Consider the following 23,390-nt stretch of genomic DNA (forward strand, 5'->3'; position numbering starts at 1 on the left):
TAAAGGTACATATAAGTACCTAATATGAACAAAAGTGTACCTTTTAAAAATGTACCACCCCAGTGACAGCTTTTGTACCTTTTTTTCTGAGAGTGAATAAAAGTTAAAGAGAACAGCATTTATTTTAAATTAGAAATATTTTTTACAATTATAATGTCTTTACAGTCACCTTTGAGCAGTTTAATGGAATTTGATAATGACATTTTTTTAGTAGTAGTGTATACCAATGATATACCAAATATGTAAATGAGATGATAACTGGATGAGGTGTTGAAAGGCAAAGGGTGAATGGTGAATGCTAATGCCAAGAGGTCAAGGTTGGCATCCAGTTAGCCCCCGCTGGTAGATGCTGTAACTACATCTTTTTTGTTAGAAGAGGTTGTTTTGGAGAGGGAAAGGGTGGTTTCCTCACATTCCTGGTCAGAACAGTGTGAGTCAGCTGGGTAAACTTCAAACACAAGGCTACGCATGTGTTTACTTGTGTGTGTGACACAGACCGCTAAAGGGCTCTGCATCTTGGTACAGCAAATCCAGGCCAGATAAAGATAAAGCATCCTTCTCCTGTTACTATCAAGCACATGTGCCCCTCCATGTGCTTTAGCACATCCTCCAAAAAAGGAGTGAGGGAGAGAGCAGCTGAATGAAAATTGAACAGAGTCTCGGCAAGTGTGTATTGTTAATTTCAACCAGGCCATTGTATACACATAAGCAGCTAAGTGTGAATATAGATGCCCAAACAAAGGAATCCCACTCGAGCCTGTGTTGTTTGGGTGGTCGGTGTGCGCCACAGGGCGCGTGCCGCACTAAATAGCATATAATTGCTGAACATAAAACCTTAATGCTCAACAAACCCCTGGCAGCTCTTTATACGAGCGACTAAGCTGCAAAATCTCTGACATTTCCCCATTATCTCAGAAGAATAAGGTGCACTATGAGACCGATGCGCACATTTGTTTTTATCTCCAAATCACATATTTATAATGCTTGACTTTAAGTTAATTAAACACACATGTTGTAAAAACACAGTTTGGATCTCTTCACTGTAATACATTTTCTTTTTTTCTCTCATTTAGATTACTTTTAATATACGTTTTAATATATTTTATGTAATTTTTATTTTTATTTTTTATATTGTTATTTTAATTTTGAATATTTTTATTCCTTCTATGTAAAGCACTCTGAATTACCATTGTGTATGAAATGTGCTATATAAAGTTATTTTTTTATATTAATAATTTTATAACACTATTAAATGTCAAGCTCAAAATAAACATCCATTTCTCATACTGTACATTATAAAATTGTGATGCGCAAATGTTTGTGTGTGTGTGTGTGTGTGTGTGTGTGTGTGTGTGTGTGTGTGTGTGTGTGTGTGTGTGGATGTGGCCTGGTAATCCCTACGTTATGGGGACAAAATGTCCCCACAAAGACGGCAAAATCCGAAATCCTTGCCCTTGTGGGGACATTTTTAGGTCCCCATGAGGAAAACATCTTATAAATCACACAGAAGGAGTTTTTTTGAGAAAGTAAAAATGCAGAATGTTTCCTGTGATGGGTAGGTTTAGGGGCAGGGGCAGTGTAAGGGGATAGGATGTACAGTTTGTACAGTATGAAATCCATTACGCCCATGGAAAATCCCCATAAAACATGGAAACACGACATGTGCGTGTGTGCGTGTGCGCATGTGTGCGTGTGTGTGTGTGTGTGTGTGTGTGTGTGTGTGTGTGTGTGTGTGTGTGTGTGTGTGTGTGTGTGTGTGTGTGTGTGCGTGTGTGTGTGTTTTACATTTACATTGCTGTTCAAAGGTCTGGGGATTTTTTTTTAAAGTTATGAATACTTTTATTTAGCAATGATGCATAAAATCTAAAGACGTTACAAAATGTTACAAAGATTTCTATATCAAGTATTTCTTGAGCTCCAAATCAGCATATTAGAATGGATCATGTGACACTGAAGACTGGAGTAATGATAGTGAAAATTAAGCTGTCATAACAGCAATAAATTACATTTAAAATATATTAAAATAGAAAACTTTTTTATATCCAAACAATATTTCACAATATTACTGTTTTTACTGTAGTTGTATCAAATAAATACAGCCTTGGTGAGCATAAGAGATTCATGCTGAATGTTGAAAATGCACTGTATACCTATTTAGCAACACCGTATTTTGCCAAATAAACAACAATAATAAAGAAGTGATTCCAATCTCCTGTGTTTGCATGTGTATAACTGGAAGTAAATAAAACACAAAGTTTAGTGTGACTAACTCGACAGGATCTCTCATGTCATCTCAAGGTGTTGAACTGACCTGTTTCCTTGACACACTGCCGTCCACCGGGTCGATGTACTCAAAATTATCAGCCTTCTCCACACTGTAGACGTTATTGCCCACAGAAAACTTTTGAGTGGTAAAAGCTTTATCAGTGATAACAGCCTCCAAATCTCTCATGAGGCAATACGCTGCCCTGCCATCCACTCCTTCATAGTCAAACCTAGCAGATATAAAGAAATAAATCCAACAAACACTATCAATGCACAAGAAAGACTACAAATGTAACCTAATACCTACAGTAATAAATTATTGTTTCATGACTATTTTGGAGCGCTCCCAAAATTTCATATGACATCTATAAGTAGAGCTAAATATGGTGAATGTGGGAAACATGTATGAGAAAGGGAAAAACACTGATGATGCTGTCTACTTATTCTCAAAGGAAAATCCATTGAGAGGGTGGGTACTGCATACACAAAGAAATATCCTGAAAAGTCCCGAGAGACATGGATAATGATGTTAGAAATGAAGTTTGGGAAGGAACTGTTGCCTGGGAACATTCTTATGTGGTTCTGCTCACCTGCAGAAGTAGCTGCGTCCCATTTTGGCCCAGTGATCTCTCACTATTTCCTCCACCCCCTGATTACGCACTGACATTATGGACAACCATACCAGAACTGACCACAGGCCATCTTTATCCCGGATGTGGTCTGATCCTGAAAGAGACAGACAAAGAGCTTCATTTTTATATTTCATCTACACTATCACAAATCTGGGGTCTGTAAGATTTTTTTTTAAATGCTTTTGAAGGAAGTCTCCTGCTCACCAAGGCTGCATTTACTTAATAAAACACAGTGAAACGGTAATATTGTAAAATATTACTACAATTTCAAATAACTTTTATAATTGAATATATTTGAATTATGTAATGTATTTATGTGATGGCAAAGCTGAATTTTCAGTAGCCACCATGTCAAATTATCCTTGGGAAATCACAATAATATATTGATTTGGTACTCAAGAAAGTTGTGCTGCTTTAAAAAAAACTTGAACTGATATTTCAGAAGAATATAAATCTTTTATAAAATCTATTTAATTTAATGTGTCCTTGCTGAAAAAAAGTATTATTAATTTCTTCTAAAAAAGCAATGATTTTCAGGCTGATGCACTGCAGGCCATCTATTAAAGAGCTGTGAAGGTAAACCTCACTCCCCTGGCTTCAAGAAGCAGACTAGCAACTGACGCTAGTGGCTGTGGTCTTTATTGTCCCTGTTAGTGCGCCGGCCTCCCATGCTGGAAACGGCTGATTGAATCCCGATCGGAGCAGTGTGAGTAGAACTGGAGGGGGTGCATTGGTGCCATGACCCAGATCAACACATTCTCACACCCAACTCGTCACATATGGACGCTTGACCAGGACCCCTTGTCGTCACTTTTCAACGAACTGGGCGTACCTTTATCGTCAATTTTCGACGCGCTGGGTGCTCCATTCATTATAATGAGAAACCTTTGGCGTCATACACAGACGCATTTAATTCTTTGCGTTTGTAAAAGCAGACATGATTTTATTAACATTTAAAGGCTACTTTTATATTTTGGAGCAACTAACCCAACTCCTACACTAAACCTACCCACATCTTAACAATATAAAACACATACCAGGCAAATAAATGTACAGTCACAAGTATTTATTGCAAAATCTGACCAAAACAGTATTAAAGTATTAGCTCATGTTGCATTCCAAGTCTTCTGAAGTCATACAATGTCTTCATGTGAAGGACAGAGTTGATCTTGATATTTTAATCGCTGAAATGATGATCCCGCTGCCCCGTGAACGAACTCATTCATATCTCATTCAAATAATTCAAAAGACTCTTAAACATGACGCAATCGGTCACAAGACACAGGAGAGCCAATGACATTTTACAATCAATGCTGACGTAATGACGCAATTGGTCACAAGACATATGAGAGCCAATGCAATTTCACTATGAAATCTGAAGTACGGGCGGCAATATTTGAAATTTGATGTGTTCATGATCTTCGGAGAATGGAGATGCTGATCGCTTTTGGGGATTTTCTTCATGCAAATCAATCGTTTGGCCTCGGAAAACTTTTTAATTATTATTATTTAACTTTATTATTTAACTTTTTTGAATAACTCGTGGATGCAGTCGTATGTTATATCCTGTGTTTTATATCATGTTCACACAAATGGGTAGGTTTAGGGATGGGGTGGGGTTGGGTTACATGTTAAAATGTGTCTAAATAGCGTAAATAAAATAAATGTAAATGAAATCATGTTAAAATGTGTCTAAATAGCGTAAATAAAATAAATGTAAATGAAATCATGTTAAAATGTGTCTAAATAGCGTAAATAAAATAAATGTAAATGAAATTATGCTTGCTGATTTAATTGAGAAGCACACTCCAACATGTCATAATGGCAAAATTATAAACCAATAAATAATTTCAAAAAATAAATAAAAAAATAAATTTCACCATGACGATAATATTCCCATTCCCAGTGTGTCTGTGTATGACGGCAAAGGTTTCTCATTATAATGAATGGAGCACCCAGCGCGTCGAAAATTGACAATAAAGGTACGCCCAGTTCGTTGAAAAGTGACGACAAAGGGTCCTGGTCAAGCATCCATATGTGACGAGTTGGGTGTGAGAATGTGTTGCCCAGATAGGAGTGAGGTTTAAGGGGGGTGAGTGTTACAGAGGCCAGCTAGTAAAAAGCTGTGAAAGTAAACCGCACTCCCCTGGCTTAAAAGTGCCCCTGCGACTGATGCTGGCTGCAGTCTTTACCGTCCTTGTTAGTGCACCCGCTTCCCATGCTAGAAACGGCGGCTCTAATCCTGCTCCGAGCGATGCGATTAGATCTGGAGGGGTTACATTGGTGCCGTGACATGGATAGAATTGAGGTTTAAAGGTTGAGTGTAATGCAGGCCAATTAAGAGCTGTGCAGGTAAACCTCACTCTCTTGCAAGGTTGCCAATGCCAAGCAACTGATGCTAACGGCTGCACTCTTTAGCATCCTTGTTTGCACACCTGCCTCTCATGCTGGAAATGGTGGTTTGAATCCAGATCGGAGTGGTGTGAGTAGAACTGGAGGGGCTGCATTGGTGCCGTGACCCGGATGGGTGAGATTAAGGGGGTGAGTGTAATAGAGTTCAGCTAGTAAAGAGCTGTAGGGCTGTCAAATAAAGAATATTCAACATTCGAATTGTCGAATTTACACAAAAAATGCACTTTCAAATGCAAAAACCATGCATTCGAATTTTTGGAAGAGGCAAGTGAGACAAGATAATGACAAAAGTGACGTGGTTTGTTTATCCAGAATAGTACAGTGCTGTGTAGTTCACTTGAAAAAAGGTGGGGGGAAAATACTGGGGAGGAGTTGGAAGCCTGTTGAATGGCGTATAGCCTACAGTCAGACACAGAGCAGTGCAGAAGGCGGCAATCAGGGCTTTGGAGGAGCATGAGATGGATATAAAAGAGAAGATATGCTACCTGAAGATGAAAATCCTCTCAGTGGGTGGCAAAAATCATACCGCCAGTAACGTTAATCCACATATTGCAGCTGGCAAAGACATACTTGACCATACCTCAGCAAAAAAGTTTGATGTTTTTGACAAACAATAAGATGTTTAGTGAGTGGAAATGGATTGTTTCTGAATGTCAGTTTGCTATTTTGTGTTCACATTACGTTGTCTGTTAAAACATGTTTTCCCGGGTTACTTATGCACTTGCAGTTTTATGCACTTTTGTTACCTAATTTTCCCTATTGCTCATTAATGAAACTATATTTTATTTAATAACAATTGTTTGAAAAGTTAATGCACTTTAAAAAGTGAATATCATTTCATTTTAATAAAAGATGCGACGCTTGATTTGGTTTACATTTGTTTGTTGCGCTCGCTTGTGCCCTCTTGTGGGCATAAGAGACAATACAGCCTTTAGAATTCGAATATCATTCGAATTTTGCTAATATTTAAGAAAGAATTTAGAATCGAGTTTTTCAGCCGTTTTTACAGCCCTAAAGAGCTCATACCTCTGGCCTCAAGAGGTGCACTAAACTGTAAAAAATAAAAACGGAAAATGTAGGCTATAGCCTACTGGTAATTTTCTGCCAGTACATTATCCAGTAATTTTACGGAAATTTCCATTAACTCTTAAAACACAAACTAATGCAATGTGTAATTCAAAATACAGGTAAAACACCTCTAAAAAACCAATACGGAAAATTCCTTCATTAATACAGTAAGGCCTACACTGTGCCCTATTTTTACGGACTTTTTTTTTTACAGTGTAGAAGTTGCAGTCCTTTGTAAGCACACCCTCCTCCGATTATGGATATGGAAACACTGCCGGAAGGGTTTCACAGAGATTTAAATCTGGAGATCCCTCACTCGTCTGATCAACTCTTCATCTGCTTTATTTATGCTTGACATCTTCACTATGACTTTGTTCTTTGATCTGGTTTATTTCATTTAATCATATGTCAGAAGAAGTGTATCTGACAGCTGTTCTCTGTGTGTGACTAAAACTAAAAAATGCTCAGGCCTACCGCATATCACATCAGCCGCCAAAGATGCTTGAAAGCCGATGTAACATTGCTGTACAATTAGTTTGACCCATCAAATCAACAAAATACAATACAGTTCAAAAAGCAGATTTCAACCTCAGCTTGTCCGACTATTAGGCTATCCATTAACTTTCCCTTAGCTCAACAAACAATAAGTGTGACGCAGAAATTACCTGGTTCACAGCCAAAAGGGAAACTTCCTTAATGCCAATATTCCATAAACACACTCAATTTGAACCAGATACCTGCCTCAACAGATAAAATAATGCATGTAGGGAAAATTCAACTGACAGGAAGGAAAAAAGAAAACGCTAGACAAATGACCCATGACAGCACTACAATCCAACAGCAAAGTCAGAAACATGGTGAATAATGAGCAGGCTGCTCTTTTGACACCTCCAGACAATGCCTCGTGTCTCACTCAAGGTCTTTGTGACGGTGTAAAACCCCAGAGGCTTTACAGATCGACCCTGACGCCCACAGGGCCAAGCGTCTGTCTGCCCAGCAACATCATTCAGTGCCAGTTGCTTATTCCACATTCAGCTGCCAACCAAAACACAACCATTCCAGACAGGGGCTCACCTTCACGGAGTTTCTACAACTACAGGCACTTTTGGCCTAGTGGATGGTAAATGGACGGTTGGACGGTGGACGGTTACATAATAGAAGTAAATGAAATAACCAAAAAAAGAAAATAAAAAAACATTGAGACTTAAAAGAAGGGGTTTGAAATGATATGAGGGTGTGTAAATGACCACATTTTAGGTGATCTATCCCTTTAAGAAATAAAAGTGTTTGTGTTAGTGTCGTGAATAGCCTATACAGTAGCCTACCTACATCACAGAATTGTTTTTTGTGGGGGGTTTTAAATGGCCAACAAATATTTATTTACCTAGATTTTTAAACATCATATCTCATATGAAATTGATTTAACATTTTTTATTTTCTGTCTGTTTGGCTTAGCAGCAAAGTGTTAAATTGAAATGATAAAGCCAAATTTTCATTTTAATACTGAAAGTTTTCATAAAAATTAATCATTAAATTTTTTTAAAACTAGTAAAAACTAAAAAATTTAAATAAAAGTCGAAAAAGATTAGAGTAAAAAAAATGAAAGTAAAAAAAGCATACAAACAAAAAGCTGGATAATAAGGAAATATACAAGCATTTACAACAAAAATTCAATGTCACCTTTATATAAGAAAAGGCTGTTGTTAGCTTTTAGTTCCTGTTAGTTTAAAAAAAAAATCTAAATTAATTGAAGTCAAGGCTCATTGATGCATGTGGGGAGTGAAGGCTGGCTCGTGTGGTCCAATCAACCAGACGAGCTAGCTCAATTTACTCAAGAAGTTAATGCTGGTTCTGATAAAAAAAAGGTGTCAGAATACACAGTGCATCACAGTTTGTTGCATATAGGGCTGCATAGCCACAGACCAGTCAGGGTGCCCATGCTGACCCATGTCCATTTACATTTATGCATTTAGCAGACGCTTTTATCCAAAGCGACTTACAACTCGTGACATAACAACTTACGGTAGGAAGCAATCCCTCATGAAGAGGCGAAGAAACGCAAGTGGCTGAAATGTAAAGTTTTGGACACAGTAGCCTAAGCTAGAATAGGGAGGGAATAGGGCAAAATAGAGGAAAAAGATAACTTTTGGTGGACTCCATTTTTAGATAAATGGTGGGACTCCACTACCGAAAGCACCAACAGTGGGGACGTGAGCATCAGAACTGGACCACGGAGCAATGGAAGAAGGTGGCCTGGTCTGATGAATCAAGTTTTCTTTTACATCACGTGAATGGCCGGGTGCGTATGCGTCGCTTACTTATGGAACACATGGCACCAGGATGCACTATGGGAAAAAGGCAAGGAGGCAGTGTGATGCTTTGAGCAATGTTCTGCTGGGAAACCTTGGGTCCTGCCATCCATGTAGATGTTACTTTGACACATATCACCTACCTTAACATTGTTGCAGATCATGTACACCCTTTCAGGGAAGCGGTATTCCCTGGTGTCTGTCCTCTTTCAGCAGGATAATGCGCCCTGCCACAAAGCAAAAAGGGTTCAGGAATGGTTTGAAGAGCACAACGACGGATTTGAGGTGTTGACTTGGCCTCCAAATTCCCCAGATCTCAATCCAATCGAGCATCTGTGGGATGTGCTGAACAAACAAGTCCGATCCATGGAGGCCCCAGCTCACAACTTACAGGACTTAAAGGATATGCTGCTAACATCTTGGTGCCAGATAACAGCACACCTTCAGCGGTCAAGTGGAGTCCATGCCTTGATGGGTCAGGGCTGGTTTGGCAGCAAAAGGGGGACCAACACAATATTAGGAAGGTCATAATGTCATGCCTGATCATTGTATGTTATATAACATGCAGTGCTTCTAATGGTGCAAAAACAAAATGCAATTGACCAGATGAAAGTTTTGATTGTGTTTATCACGCAACAGCTCTTGTGTGGGTTTAGAGAACTAAAACCACAACAATCCAATAAATCTCTTTTCTTTTCCCTCCTTTACCTCCTTCTTCTGTGCCCCCACGCTGTGCGCTTTTATGAGAAAAGCAGAGGAGTATTAGTTTGCTTTTGCCAACAGAGACCACTCTCACTTTCTCACCATCTCAGATGATTCAGCAGCCTGTCTTCCTTTAATAGCAGAACACTTATAAAATATCTCCATTTTGGACGCAGTCATAATGTCAGAAGGCATGTACCAACAAAAAGCTACCTCCGAAAATGTCATTAACATAAGACAATCCTTTGAACATGCTTTTGTTGTGTTTCTGACAGAAAAATAACATCATAGTTTTATGTTTGGAACAACATAAGGAGAAGTAAATAATGACAAAACATTAACTTTTCAACTCTAAGAGCTTGAGACGGGCTTTTATATGCTCTTAGAGAAGTACACAGACTCTGACGGCACCCACCTGTTCCAAAGCTCTCCTCTCCACAGAACGAACACCTCCCAGAATCCATCAGGTTTCCAAAGAATCTCCAGCCAGTGGGAGTTTCATAAAGCGCCACCTTCATAGCCTTAGCAACCCTGCAAACAAACAGGAAGCATGAGTAGGCTACTCCATTGCAATGTTAAGACCTGTACACACCAAGAACGTCAACCATAAAGATAACTATAACGATATTAATGTCCACAGTGCGCACTTCATGTCATCTTCCACTTTAAATGCTCAAGCAGTAGGCCTCTAGATTCTACTTAACTGTCATTGTTTTCATCATTCATCAGCTAGGAAAAAAATAATTCTGAAAGTGATTCCAATTATATTATTCCTCTGTGTCATTATCGTTCATTATCTTTATCAGACTGCAATATTTTAAAAAAAATTTTTAATGATTTTTTAAGCTACATCTTTATGGTTATCTTTAAAGTAATCATCATAAACGTCTTTACACTATAAAAAGTATAATTGTTCAGAAACAATAAAAAGATTATCAAATCAGATTAAAGGCACAATATGTAAGATTTTTGGATTACAATATCCAAAAAACCCTAGAACAGTGCTATATATTTTGTTGACTTGTGTACTTAAATTATTCCCATTGTTGCCAAGAAAGTTTAAATCCAGAAAAATAGCAATTTTATCAGGACTATATCCGTGCGTCACCTATCAATGACATAATTCCTGCATTACCGTCGATTTCATCATTTTATTTTGTAGAAACCATGGAAACACTAAAGACGCTTTAATATATTATGTGTTTTATTAGACAGGATAGCAACTGTTTGGATACATTCATCAACAGAAAACTAATCTCTTGTTATATAGCTCAACAAAGTTAGTCTTATTGTTTAAATCTCATTTTACAGTGAGTACCATGTTTTACCATGCCTAATATCGAGCTAGCTTACAGTGTGCAACAAGTGTCTCATAGTAGCTGCTGAACGAACACACAGAGTAGCATTATATCAGCTTTTAACACACTCAAATGCATCTAATATGATAAAACAGCGCTGCTGTACTTCACATACGCATGAACGGAATAAGCAAGAGCATGCGTCTGCGGCATAATAAAAGCTCTGCGAAATCAATACACCATCAAGCTACACCTTTGCTTTAATTAAGCGACCTCTAGTGGTGAAAATGTACATATTGTGGTTGAGTCGTTTTTTAGAGGCAGATTTTGTCATATTACCACACATATCATATTTTGGGAAAACTAATAATACAGCATTATATATTTTTAAATATTATATATACCCGCCAACTACTAGCCCTAAACAATAGCTTCTCGGGGTTGGTTCTCCGGGGAAAAAATGGCGTTTGGGGGGTAAAATGTGTTTTGGCAAGGTTGCCTGCTAATATTCTCACTCATGGGTCTATAAATCACATAATAGTCGCTTCAACCTATGGAAAAAACGCGGACTTGGCAACACAGTGCAGTTGAGCTCTGTCTGCTGACATTTGACAATGCTTCACTTTGTTGCTCTGATTGGTTGTAGGTCTATCCAATTCTTTCCTGGTTCGGTTGAAACACGCCCCATAATCACAGCCCAATGGACCAGTTTCAGACTCACATTCTGACTTGAATTGAGTATGACCACGTCAGGCTATAGAAATTATAGACTGAAAGAAAATGGATGTTGAGGTAATGATATAGGCTAATTTCTACAGCTTTCTACACATTCATTGGTAGTACATTTAGTATCTGTCCTGATTCATGAATCAAACTGCGTTTTGTCTTCTCAATCCAGTGTCTATATAAGGCAATAAGCAGAACGAAGCCATGCTGACATTTTGGCTGACATTTATTTTGAGATTCAGCCATGTGCCTGGAGGAGCAAACAGTACTTTAATCATCGGTGTGTAGTCTACACCTGTTTAACTTGCTTATACTGTCAAACTCCTGCAAGCTGTCACAGAAACTGAAAATATAGGCCTACTTCTGAACAAATATTGTCATTCTACATTTAAGATAGCAAGTTTTCAATTTGGGAACTGTAATAATGCATGATTATAAAATCGAGAAAACAAGAGGAGGAACGCAATTACAAGTCTCCTTCTCTGTTTGTTGATCTTGGATAGTTGGCTAGATTCATAACTATTTTCAGACACTGTAATCTGGCATTGTGGGTAATGAGTTGCTGAGATCCCATCAGATGAAGGGACAGATGACAGGGAACCGATGTAAATGAGGAGAGTTAGGATGCAGCTGTTTACTCATGGGTGGAATTACTAAATATGGGAAAACAAGTGTTATTGACTCAAGGGAAATGGAGTAGAATGGAAACCCTGGCACACGGACAGCAAACTGGAATCTTTGACCTGTTGACTTGTTTTCGATGATTTATTCTCATATTTGTGGCCAACACAAGCAGCGCTATCTCTAACCTTGCATCGGAAATATTTTGCATGCATATGTGTTCATGAGGGTGTGACTGGATTTTAAACAATTTTGTCGAAAAGAACCCAAAACTTTGGAAAATAACATGCTCAGCTGAGTTTTAAAGTCAGCAGCTGTTCCTAACCTCAATCTGGCAATAAAACTCAATTATCAACTGGCATAATGTTAGCATGAGTTGACAGGCAGTCTAATTAAGCTTATAAACTACCCCAGTTGTACTAAAATGATTTCCATTTACATTCCTTACTCCGAGGTATATTACATTTTTTTAAAGTGAACATTCGAATACTAATAGAGCTTGAAATTGCTTTATTACAATATAAACAAATAGTTTAAGAACTTATAAAGTCCTTATAAAGTCTAATCTTGTGAGTAGCATTACACACGGACAATGACCAAAAGAGTTCAACAACAAACACTAAAAGAGTGTCTTAATGCTAAGCTTATACAAATAATGAGCTTTTGATGCATATTTCAGTTAAAATATTCATATAATTTCATATCAAGTGTGTCATTTCTGCTTCACTAGCATCACCAAATGGAATTGCAGAATAAATCAGTGTTGTTAAATAAATCAGTTCAGTGCATATTTAATAACTCTTTCATAAAGATAGTCACTCATTTTGTTCCTGAAGGCCTCAGCGTTGTTGAATGACTAAGTGACTTATATTTGCAGTATAGTTAAAGTATAGTATATAGTATATATGCAGTAGTTAAAGATAGTTGCTTTTTTCAGTCCTAAATAAATCAGTGTTGCTGAACAAATTGGTTAATGATGAGTTCACACTGCATAATTCTCACTCGCCGACAGGACAAATTGTGATTCTAGATTTTGTCTAGAATCCAGCATAATACCTAATGCCTTAATGTTTTGGAGCAGTTGAAAAGTGAAACCCCAATGATTTAAGATGCTGCTTTGACCACCTTTGTCATAGGTTTCAGGTCAAGTGAAGTAACCCTGCCAAACCACACTACAAGTCAGTATACTCTCAATTGTACAGCGGTAAAAATTCTCTAGAATGTTAAGGGACATACCACATTTCTTGAGACACCTGAGGAAATAAAGCCTCTAATGTGCCTGCTTAAATGGCACAACTGATATGGAACGACCCTAAGAAGAAGTCTGAAATGTGGATGCCTAAGAAATTAAAGGTATTGAGAATTTCCATTGGCGAGTTATTAATATAGTCTTTTTTTTTTGGTCTGAAATCTATGATGACCTCCTTCGTTTTCCCCACATTGAGGGACTCTGTTAGTCTAGAAATCTAGACGCACCCTAGCAGCAGCAAATTTAATCTGCCCGCGAGTGCCGTCTAGCAACTCTCAATACCATTCTGAGCTGTATTCACCAAACTCTTGCCGGGCCAATCACATCGTGTTTAGAGTCGGTGGGCGGGGCCATAATGACGACGGCCGAGTTTGCGTGCTTCTAGTTAACACAAAAACTGGCGAACGGCGGTCTTTCGAATCAGCTTTGACCACGACTCTGGAAAACTTGGAGTTGAGCTTTTTTCTGAGAAAATAACAAAGAACGGCACTGAAGTCATTCTTAAAAAGGGAAGATGTGTTCGGTGTTTTGCTGACCGGATACAGCGAATGTTTAATCTATCAACAAGCTCTGCTTCACCTTCGTTGCTCTGGTTGGTGTAGCGCTATCCTATCGTGTGCAGAGGGAGTTTGAAAGACAACCGTTCATCTCGCCCCTCAGATTGAGCCCTGTCTATGGTGAGTTTCCAGACCAAACATCTTGATGTGGGTCTGGCTTGTCAGGCTAGGACTCTGTGGCACCACATGATCAAATTACTCACCTCATCTCTATATAGGCAGCTTTATTATTGCTTTCAATGAGTACCACAGTAGTATCATCTGCCAATTTCACAATACATAGTGGGATGTTTTGCAATACAGTCACAGGTATACAGACTATATAATGAAGGACTGAGACAGCAGCCTTGAGGTACATCTGGGGTTTAACACTATAGAGGCTGAGTATGTAGTGCCAACTCTAACTGTCTGGGGGCGGTCTGTTAGAAAAGCTCAGCTCAGCTAAGCTTAGGGTCAGCTGAAGGGTGCATCGAGGGCACATAGCAGCCTGCAAAGGGGACGCTCACAAGCACCTTTCTTTAGGCTTAAATGAAAAAATGGGACACTCTACAGTGTGAGTTTCTTTGCTCTGCTGAACACAAAATAAGATACTTAGAAGAATGCTTTTAACAAAGCAGATAGAACCATTCACTACCATTGTATTGATGACAGTATTTTGATTTTTGGGTGAACTATCCCTTTAACGGACACATGCACACAGTGGCCATTGTAAGTCCACAAGATCGAAAGTTCACATTAAGTGAAGCACGTGAACAAGCAGGTAAAGACTGTCTCTCCTCTTCTTCTGCGTGACAAGCGTAAAGTGTCAGAAGCGTAAAGTGGTACACCACCTTGTGTACCGGGAGTGGATCTACTGAATTTGCACGTTCACTCGGCGCATTGCCAGTGAAAATTGCTTGGGTGTGAACACTCAAGGTGGTGTGTATGGGCCTAAAAGTTAAAAACTAAGCACGGCGTGAGAGAGGCTCGTAGCATGTCGCCATACATCGGCGCCATATATCTCTCCCGCTGTTGTGAACAAAAAACATTATATATTTGCAATTATATCAAACAGAAAAAAAGCACAACATTTGTTTGCCACAACAGCAGTACATTAACAGCTCTCTATGCAGAACACACAATGCAGAACTCCCTGCATCTCCTCAGTTATTACCGCCTCCATTATCTTTTTTTCCCTTTTCACTGCAAATCGGCACATTATTGATTGATTCGACACGTATTGATTCATGATTAGCATGTCAAACCGGCAAACTGCTGAAATCACATGACATTGGCGATCGGAATCCTGAATCGTTACGCTGATTTATAACCATTTGAATCTTTGTTTTGAAATCGGCCCACCACTATATAAGTCGTTATTTAGGTGGTGGTGGTGGTGGGGGGGGGGGGGGGGGGGGGGGTATGCACAAAAACTATTCTCGTCGCTTCATAAAATGATTGTAGAGCCACTGTAGTGAGATGGCTTTGTAACGACGTCTTTAGTGCCTTTTATGGGTCTTGAGAGAGGAAATTACATTGGTGTCAATGAAGGCCTGTCTGAGCCATCAGATTTCACGTCTTACAGGTGTCGAACCACATAGGGTAAGTAATTATTGACAGAATTTTCATTTTTGGGTGAACTAACCCTTTAATAACAATTCCAGTCTCACACACGCATTATATTTCCTTAGCACTTCTATTCTAGTTATATTTTCCTCGCATGTGTTTGGTTGTGAAACGTAGTTTGCAGACTGGACAGAGTTGTCTGCGATTCTTGTAAAGGCGTGCAGTGTGAAACCCCCTGTCGCCGATCCATTGTGTAATGTGCACATAGCAGCAACTGAATGCTACTGCAGATAGCCATGCAGCATGAAAAGAACAGTGATCAGACCACTTTGAAAATCGTGCAATGTGAACTCGGCATAAGTGAATGATTCAATGATTTGTTTAAAGGGGGGGTGAAACACTCAGTTTCAGTCAGTGTCATGTCAATCTTGAGTACCTATAGAGTAGCATTGCATCCTGCATATCTCCGAAAAGTCTTTATTTTTTTAATAATTATATAAGAAAGATGCGCTGTTCCGAGTCTTTCCGAAAAAAGCCGAGCGGGTGGGGGCGTGTCGTGTGAGCGGAGCTAAATAATGACGTGTGCGCGCTGCTGCTATTGTGTTGAGTCGAGTGCGTCGTAAAGCTGTGTCATCCCTAACAGCGGGAAAAAAACTTTATTAAAAATAAAAATATGGCTTTTAATCAGATACAGCCATACATCTATGATCCGGAATCAGACCCAGAGGCTGCAGTTGAACAGGAGCAGCAGCAAAAACGACTAGAGCAGGACGTCTCTATGTGGTACAAGTTATACACTAACTATATAATATGCTTAGCGGCTTGTGTTATTTACATATTTATACTTGAATTATATCGTCGTATTTTTGTCTTTGAAGGTGTACATGTGGGAAGTGCAGTTGTGCACGTGTGTTTGTGTGTTTACGCGTGGTTTGTGTAGACAGTAAGCGGACTGGTTTTGCACGGCAGGTTAAGTGTTTACATAGAAAGACACGGAATAGTAGCGCATTTGAATAAAGAAGCGCGCTTATTTAGTTCAACATATTTCCCCCCTCTTTGTGTATTGTTGTTTGGAGTGCTTTTACAATACACAAACATAAAGTTACACATATAGTGGCCAGCTAAACAAATGTACACGCATTACACATCGCATGCTCCATTGATCAATTAACTATACGTGATGATGTTTGGGCTACTTGATGAGCATAGGCAAAGACACAGACATTTGAAGCAGTCTCACTCACCGCCTGCGGTTCTAACGTTGGGACTGCTCCATCATTCAGCATTAGGCGATCGGAAAATCCTGTGTCAAGCTGGGCCTTGTTTATGAAACAGTCGGCACCGAAATGCAGCGAACAGATATAAACATTCGCGCAACTCAGTTGCTGATCCGGAAAAGCAAATTACATCCACTGTTGCCTTAACGCGGGGTTTTTGGGGAATCTGTGCAGGACTGTCTTGGTCTGGCAACCAAAAACGCACTTTTTTGGTGACATTGTTATGTGCACATCACCTGTCCAGCATCCTACAAGCCAGCGCTTTGATGGGCGTAGCCTGTTACTTTCGCTCTCTCCCTCTCTCTCTCTCACGCGCTTCCAGTAGAATTGTCCGTAAGGCCCATACAAGGAAATTCCGCCCCCATTAACGTCAAAGGGGACGCATGATCTCAAAAAACTTGCCGAAACTTATGACTAACCGGAAGTAGTATTTTTGACAAAGAAATACTCCCATCAAACGTCCACCTTAACTTTTGAAACTTTGTCTATGTTTAGTATGGGATTCCAAGTCTTTAACAGTGTAAAAAGATCAGTATGCATGAAACAGCATTTCACCCCCCCTTTAAGACATTTGCTTATTTTGTTCCTAAATGCATCAATGCTGTTGAATAAATTAGTTCAGTGAATTACTCAATGACTAATTACGATTGCCTGCAGAAAAAGTCACCTAAAATCCCCACCATTAATGCACAGACTGACAGCAAACACACTGGACTGCAGTTAACAGTTTGACTGGATTTTCTTGTGTGTAATTTCCCCATATTTCAGCAGTTCATCCTCAGTGCATGGTCACATTGATAGCACACATTCTCTCTTCCCCTTCCCACGTGTAGAGAGCACAGCAGATGTTTCCTTTCCATCCTTACATCCTTAAACATATACATACGCGCACATATAATACAGAGAGCTGCAAACACACACCAGACCTACAGCACACACATGCTCCAGCAGATAATCTCCACTGCCACTTAACAAACACACACTCCTGAGAGGTCCACTGTATAAACACAGCCACAGCCTAGAGCTCGCTCGTCGCCTAAAAAGGTTTACAGCAGCAGAGACGCCTCGCTTCAACAACTCACACCCCAGGAGACATTCACGCCTTAGAAAAACAGTTCAGATTAGTTGGACAGAATGATAAAGATTCATGAGCAGAGACAGAGTTATTGATAGAGTTATTCTCTATCACCAGATCCAGCACTATAAAATCTGACTTTTAAGTACTTGTAAAAATGTTTCATTTCTTCGTTCATTTCAATGGCTAATTAAAAAAGGTCAGGTTTTTTTCTGATTCGATTCTCTTTCCTAATAGTGTTGTGAATTAAAATATATGGTGTGTGTGAACATTTAAAAAGTATGTTCATCCTTATTAACTGTTTTACAAATACATATTCATGTACATGAGATGAAGTCTCCAGTCATATCAGTAGCCTTATAAAACAGGGCTAAACATTGCATATTTTTGGCCAATTTCATTTCTATAGTTTTCATTTTCCTGCCAATCTGTTACTGGCTCCAACATACAAAATATTATTTTTAGTAAATAGTGTTTGACCAAATATGACCAAAAAGTGTGTGACTACTCCATTATTGGTCAGAAGTCTTTGCAGGTCCTCCATCCATTCATCCATCCATCCATCCATCCATCCATCCATCCATCCATCCATCCATCCATCCATCCATCCATCCAATCCATCCATCCCTTATCCACCACTTATCTGGGACCAGGTGCACCAAACCTGAACTTTACTATGCTGCAAAAACCAAAACTACTGTACATATCCTGCCATTTCCATGCTGCCATGGTCACATTCGAACAAAAGGAAGTGGATGTAACATGAAGAGACCGCACCTTCTGCCTGGAAGGCAACAGCTTAAATTTGGAGGGTAGCGTAAGAGAGAATGAAAAAGGAAACAATCTAGAACTGTTTCTAGGCTGGGAGCACCCATTCTTAACTATCATTTACAGAATGGAAAACATGACACTCCTGCTTAGCTATGGCTATACTTCATAAGGTACAAACTCAGGCCAAATGTAGACTTAGCCTCTCTTTCTTTGTCTTAGCCACACTGGTAGTTAAACTCTCATTGACAGTGTGTTAATGACATTGAATTAACCTCGCAAAGCCTGCAGGAAGTGAATAATGAGTCGCAGAACAAAAACAATATTGATGTAAAGAAATCACACTTAATTCTAGGGTTATGACACAATAAGCACTTTCTGGCTGTTTTTAATGACTGATTGGGTGTGCTAAATAACATCAGTTCCTATTTGACTGCCAGCATTACAGGGATAGTTAACCTAAAAATGAAAATCCATCATAACTTACTTATGTCATTCCAAACCTGTCTTTCTGTCTTCTGTGAAACACACAAAATAATATATTTTAAAGGTGGGGGGTTCGAAACACTCAGTCAATCTCATGTCAATCTTGAGTACCTATAGAGTCCGAAAAGTCATTCGTTTTATTATATTTATAAAAGAAAGATAGGCTGTACCGAGTCTTTCCGGAAAAAAACGAGCGTCTGTAGGTGTATCGTGTGGGCGGAGCTAAAGAATGACTGCACGAGAGCTTCTGAAAGCTGAAATCCTCAAGCGTGGTAAAGAAAACATTACCCTAAATAAACCATGGCTATCAATCAGATTCAACTAATACATATATGATCCAGAATCGGATCCGGAGGCTGAAATAAATTGAACAGGAGAAGCAGCGACATCAGGACGTCCATCTCTGTGGTATGTACTGTACTTAGTGGCCTGTCAACATTTGTGTGCGTTTACTCGCAGTTTATGAGGACATGATTCGGTTTATGGACTATTGTATGCGACTAAACCTTAGCAGAAGCAAGCAAAACGTTTTTGCACGTCAGACTGTTATAGTGTTACATAGAAAAACAATGTAGTACATTTTATAGTGAGTAGTGCATTTGAATGTGCTTTGTGTGAACGTGCTTTATGTTTGGGGTGATTTTACAATAAACAAACAGACACATATAGTGGTCAGCTAAACAAATGTATTTAAACACACGCCATAAGTTACATCGCATGCTTCATTGATAAATTAACTATACGATCGTGTTGTTTACTGATGTTTACTCACACGACGATAGCCAACAACATAGACATTTGAAGCAGTTTTACTCACCGCCTGCTTCCAAAGCACGATCATGAACCTTTATAGTCACCGCTCCATCAAAAACACACTTCTTTGGTGACGTTATTGATTTGGTGAAGTCCTGAGACAGCAGTGAGAGCAGTGTTTATGGGCGCTGTGCATTTGCTCTCGCTCTGGTTGCTTGCGCGCGCGCACCCTTCCGGGACAAGAGCCCGTACGGCCCATACAAGGACATTCCGACCTGTTGACGTCAAGCGGACTCGTACTTGAAAAAAACTCTTCGAAACTTCTGAGAAACCGGAAGGAGTATTTTTGACACAGAAATACTCCATCAAACGTCCAACTTATTTTTTTGCAACTTTGTCTATGTTTAGGATGGGAATCCAAGTCTTTAACAGTGTAAAAAGCTCAGTATGCATGAAACAGCATTTCACCCCCCCTTTAAAGATTGTTGGTAACCAAAACGTTAAGGTTATTGACTTATATTGTATGGACAAGAAAGAAAAAGGAGGAAAAAAAAGTTTTGAGTTTCAAAGAAGAAAGTCATACAGGTTTGGAACGACATGAAGGCGAGTTAATGATGACAGAATTTTCCTTTTTGAGTGTACTATCCCTTTAATAAGGCCATTTAAGATCAGTCAGGTTCATGTTATTGCTGAAAGTTGAAAGCTTAATGCATAGAAGAGAAGTGGTATTGGTACTGTTATTTTTTTAAACTAATTTAAAGCTGAAGTGTGTAGCAGTGCAGGCTAAATGTCAAACAGAACTGAAAAAATTAAGAATTGTATTCAGACAGGTTTTTTGAATAGTCTCTGTTCCCCATTGGTACGCAAAACAGGTAACCCCGCCCCCAACTGACACCATTGGTTGAGCTATTGTTGAGTCAGACTGGGCAATGTTTTGATAGCACCACAGAGCTACAAAAATAAGCTAGAAACTAAGTGGATTAGGAAAAAGTATTTTAAAATCCCCAAAATTATACCTTACATTAAACCAATATCATGTAACTGTATGAAATCGCTATTAATTTCTCATAGCACAAGATCCTGTCTCAAAGCAGACAGGTCTTTTGCATGATGCACCCTGAAAGTTATTTTTAGAGGGGTAAATGATGTCCACAGGAGAGCAGGGTTGAGCTAACACTGTTATTCTTAGGGAGTGAGTCTCCACACTGTAACCTCTGACCCCATCACTAATACTTTTACCGGTCAGTGTCACAAGAAAACTAACCGAAATAGTGGAAAGATCCTGATGGATGATTTCCTCCCTGATCATCAGCTTATTCAGTATTTAGAGAGTTGACTGGCTTTAAACCACTCTGAACTCTCGCAGTATATTATGGGATAATGTCACTGTCTCTTAATTTGACAAACAAATGTGAACAAATGTCAAGAAAATAAATGGTGGAAAGCTGTGTGAAATGATTTTAAAACTAAGTAGAAGCAACCAGTTTCTTTGGCAGTGAACTGAATACAAGTGCAAGCAAATCAGTTAAGTACAGGATTAATAGGGGTGCAACTATACCCTCATGTATTGATTCAATACATATCACGATACTAAATTTAAGATACAATATTACTAGGATACTCCAAGACATATGTAAAAGATTATCAAAACAATTACTGTTGAAAAAAATTCTACATTTGGTATTACATTTGGGGTGGAATTGAATAGGCTTAAACATAATGCTGGTAACACAATGCATTGTCCTAATGATGACACAGAATAAAAAATAAATAAAATCCTGATTCCAAAGCTGAAAAAAATAATTATTTTAGATGAATATGCTTGCACTCTGTCACTGACTAGATATATTTAAATAACGTAGGCCTCTTTTACTAGTAAAATAAGACATTTGGCATTATCAGGAACAACAAATATTCCCCCATTACATTATTATATTATATTCAACATTATACACTGATCAGGCATAACATTATGACCTAATATTGTGTTGGTTCCCCATTTGCAGCCAAAACAGCCCTGACCCATTGAGGCATTGACTCCACTAGACCCCTTGGAGCTGCAGTTTTGGAGATGCCCTGACCCAGTCATCTAGACATCACAATTTGGCTTTTGTCAAACTCGCTCAAATCCTTACGCTTGCCCATTTTTCCTGCTTCTAACCCATATCAACTTTGGGGACAAAATGTTCACTTGCTGCCTTATATATCCCACCCAGTAACAGGTGACGTGATGAAGAGATAATCAGTTTTATTCACTTCACCTTTTTAGTGGTCATAATTTAATGCCTGATCGGTGTATAGTTTAATGTAGTACTGACACTAAAACTCAACTTGATTTTTTTCCTCAGACTGTAATTTTCATTTTGGGTGAACTATATACAGTACAGACTCTATATATCCATGATGCATACTGTTGCAGTTTTGTATTGCGATATATCGTGACACGGTATATTGTTACACCCTAATATTCAAGATTCAGCACAGCATAATGCTGAATTTAAAAGTAAAAAGTAAAGCTCAACGGGGTAATTCTGTGAGAGGTTTAATAGTACGTTCTTATTCGAAAAGAGTGGTTTGAGCAACTTTTGTTGATGACTTTATAAATTTCAGAAGTCTGCAGCATATCTGTGAATAATGGCATTTCTACAGTATCATATTTCATATCTATTACAACACCTACATTTCTCTGAATGTCTTCTTTAGTTAAAATTGGTTCATTTTTCACAGTCTGTAAATTAGCAAGGTTTTCTTACCTATCAATGGCCGTGCTGGTTGGCATACTGCGGGCAAATCCTCTGATTCCTCTCTGACTGAAGTAAGGGATGCAAGAGAGGTTTGCGGCCATCACTGCCAGTGAATCTGAAGGGCTCACAAAGAACCCATCCTGACCCATAATCATGTAACGATCCTGTACAGAAGACAAACATACCCAACATTATACAACAGTTAGTTCTGTCCTAATTTGACAAAACAAATAATATCCTATTTTTATCTAAAAAGTATGTTAAACACAAAACTGATAAATATTAATAAAGAACTGCAATTAAAACAAGACCCTGACAAAGATGCTGGAAATAATCCAGCAATAATTTTGTTCAACATGTTCTTGATTATAATTATGATTTGTAGATGATTGTCAAATGATAAGACATAAGCACCCCATCTGCATCAAAAGCAGCCCCGAATCCAAACTCTCCCCCCTTCATGGAGTCCACCAGAGGTGCAGCAAAAGCAGGGTTAGGGTTGGGGTGTTGGCCTCCAAAGTCCTCCAGAGGGACACAGTTAACAGCAGAATTAGCTGGAGCCCCGAGCTCATCACATAGGATTCTTCTGACATATGGCCCCATAACTGAAACAGACGACATGAAGATTGACTCTACATACAGATATAAACTGCAAATAGGTATTTGCAACTGTCCACAAGAGTTTACCTCCATTCATGGCATCTATTCGGATCTTCAGCTGTTTTGGACCTGTCAGCAAGTTCTTGATGGCACCGAAGTCAAAAATTCCCCTCAGCATGTTTAAATAGATCTCGACTGAATCCACAATCTCAACTGGAAAACAGAGAAAGAACATGTTTATGTTCAGTACATGAGTGTAAACATGAAGTTTGTGATAACGGTAAATTAAAGCACTGGAGTAAG

General features: G+C 38.9%; 1 protein-coding gene across 1 annotated transcript in view; it reads right to left on the reverse strand.

The window, feature by feature from the left end:
* The window catches only part of pgm5 (phosphoglucomutase 5), a 43,396-nt gene that overhangs the window by 14,405 nt on the left and 5,601 nt on the right, over positions 1-23,390 (reverse strand). Inside the window, exons 4-9 of the mRNA XM_067413588.1 lie at positions 23,175-23,300; positions 22,902-23,092; positions 22,497-22,651; positions 9,804-9,919; positions 2,856-2,991; positions 2,312-2,495 (exon numbers count right to left, since the gene is read on the reverse strand). Coding sequence (XP_067269689.1) covers positions 2,312-2,495; positions 2,856-2,991; positions 9,804-9,919; positions 22,497-22,651; positions 22,902-23,092; positions 23,175-23,300 — 908 coding nt within the window. The remainder of the gene's footprint in view (positions 1-2,311; positions 2,496-2,855; positions 2,992-9,803; positions 9,920-22,496; positions 22,652-22,901; positions 23,093-23,174; positions 23,301-23,390) is intronic.

Source organism: Pseudorasbora parva, chromosome 13 (genome assembly GCF_024679245.1).
Source record: "Pseudorasbora parva isolate DD20220531a chromosome 13, ASM2467924v1, whole genome shotgun sequence".
Taxonomy (NCBI): domain Eukaryota; kingdom Metazoa; phylum Chordata; class Actinopteri; order Cypriniformes; family Gobionidae; genus Pseudorasbora; species Pseudorasbora parva.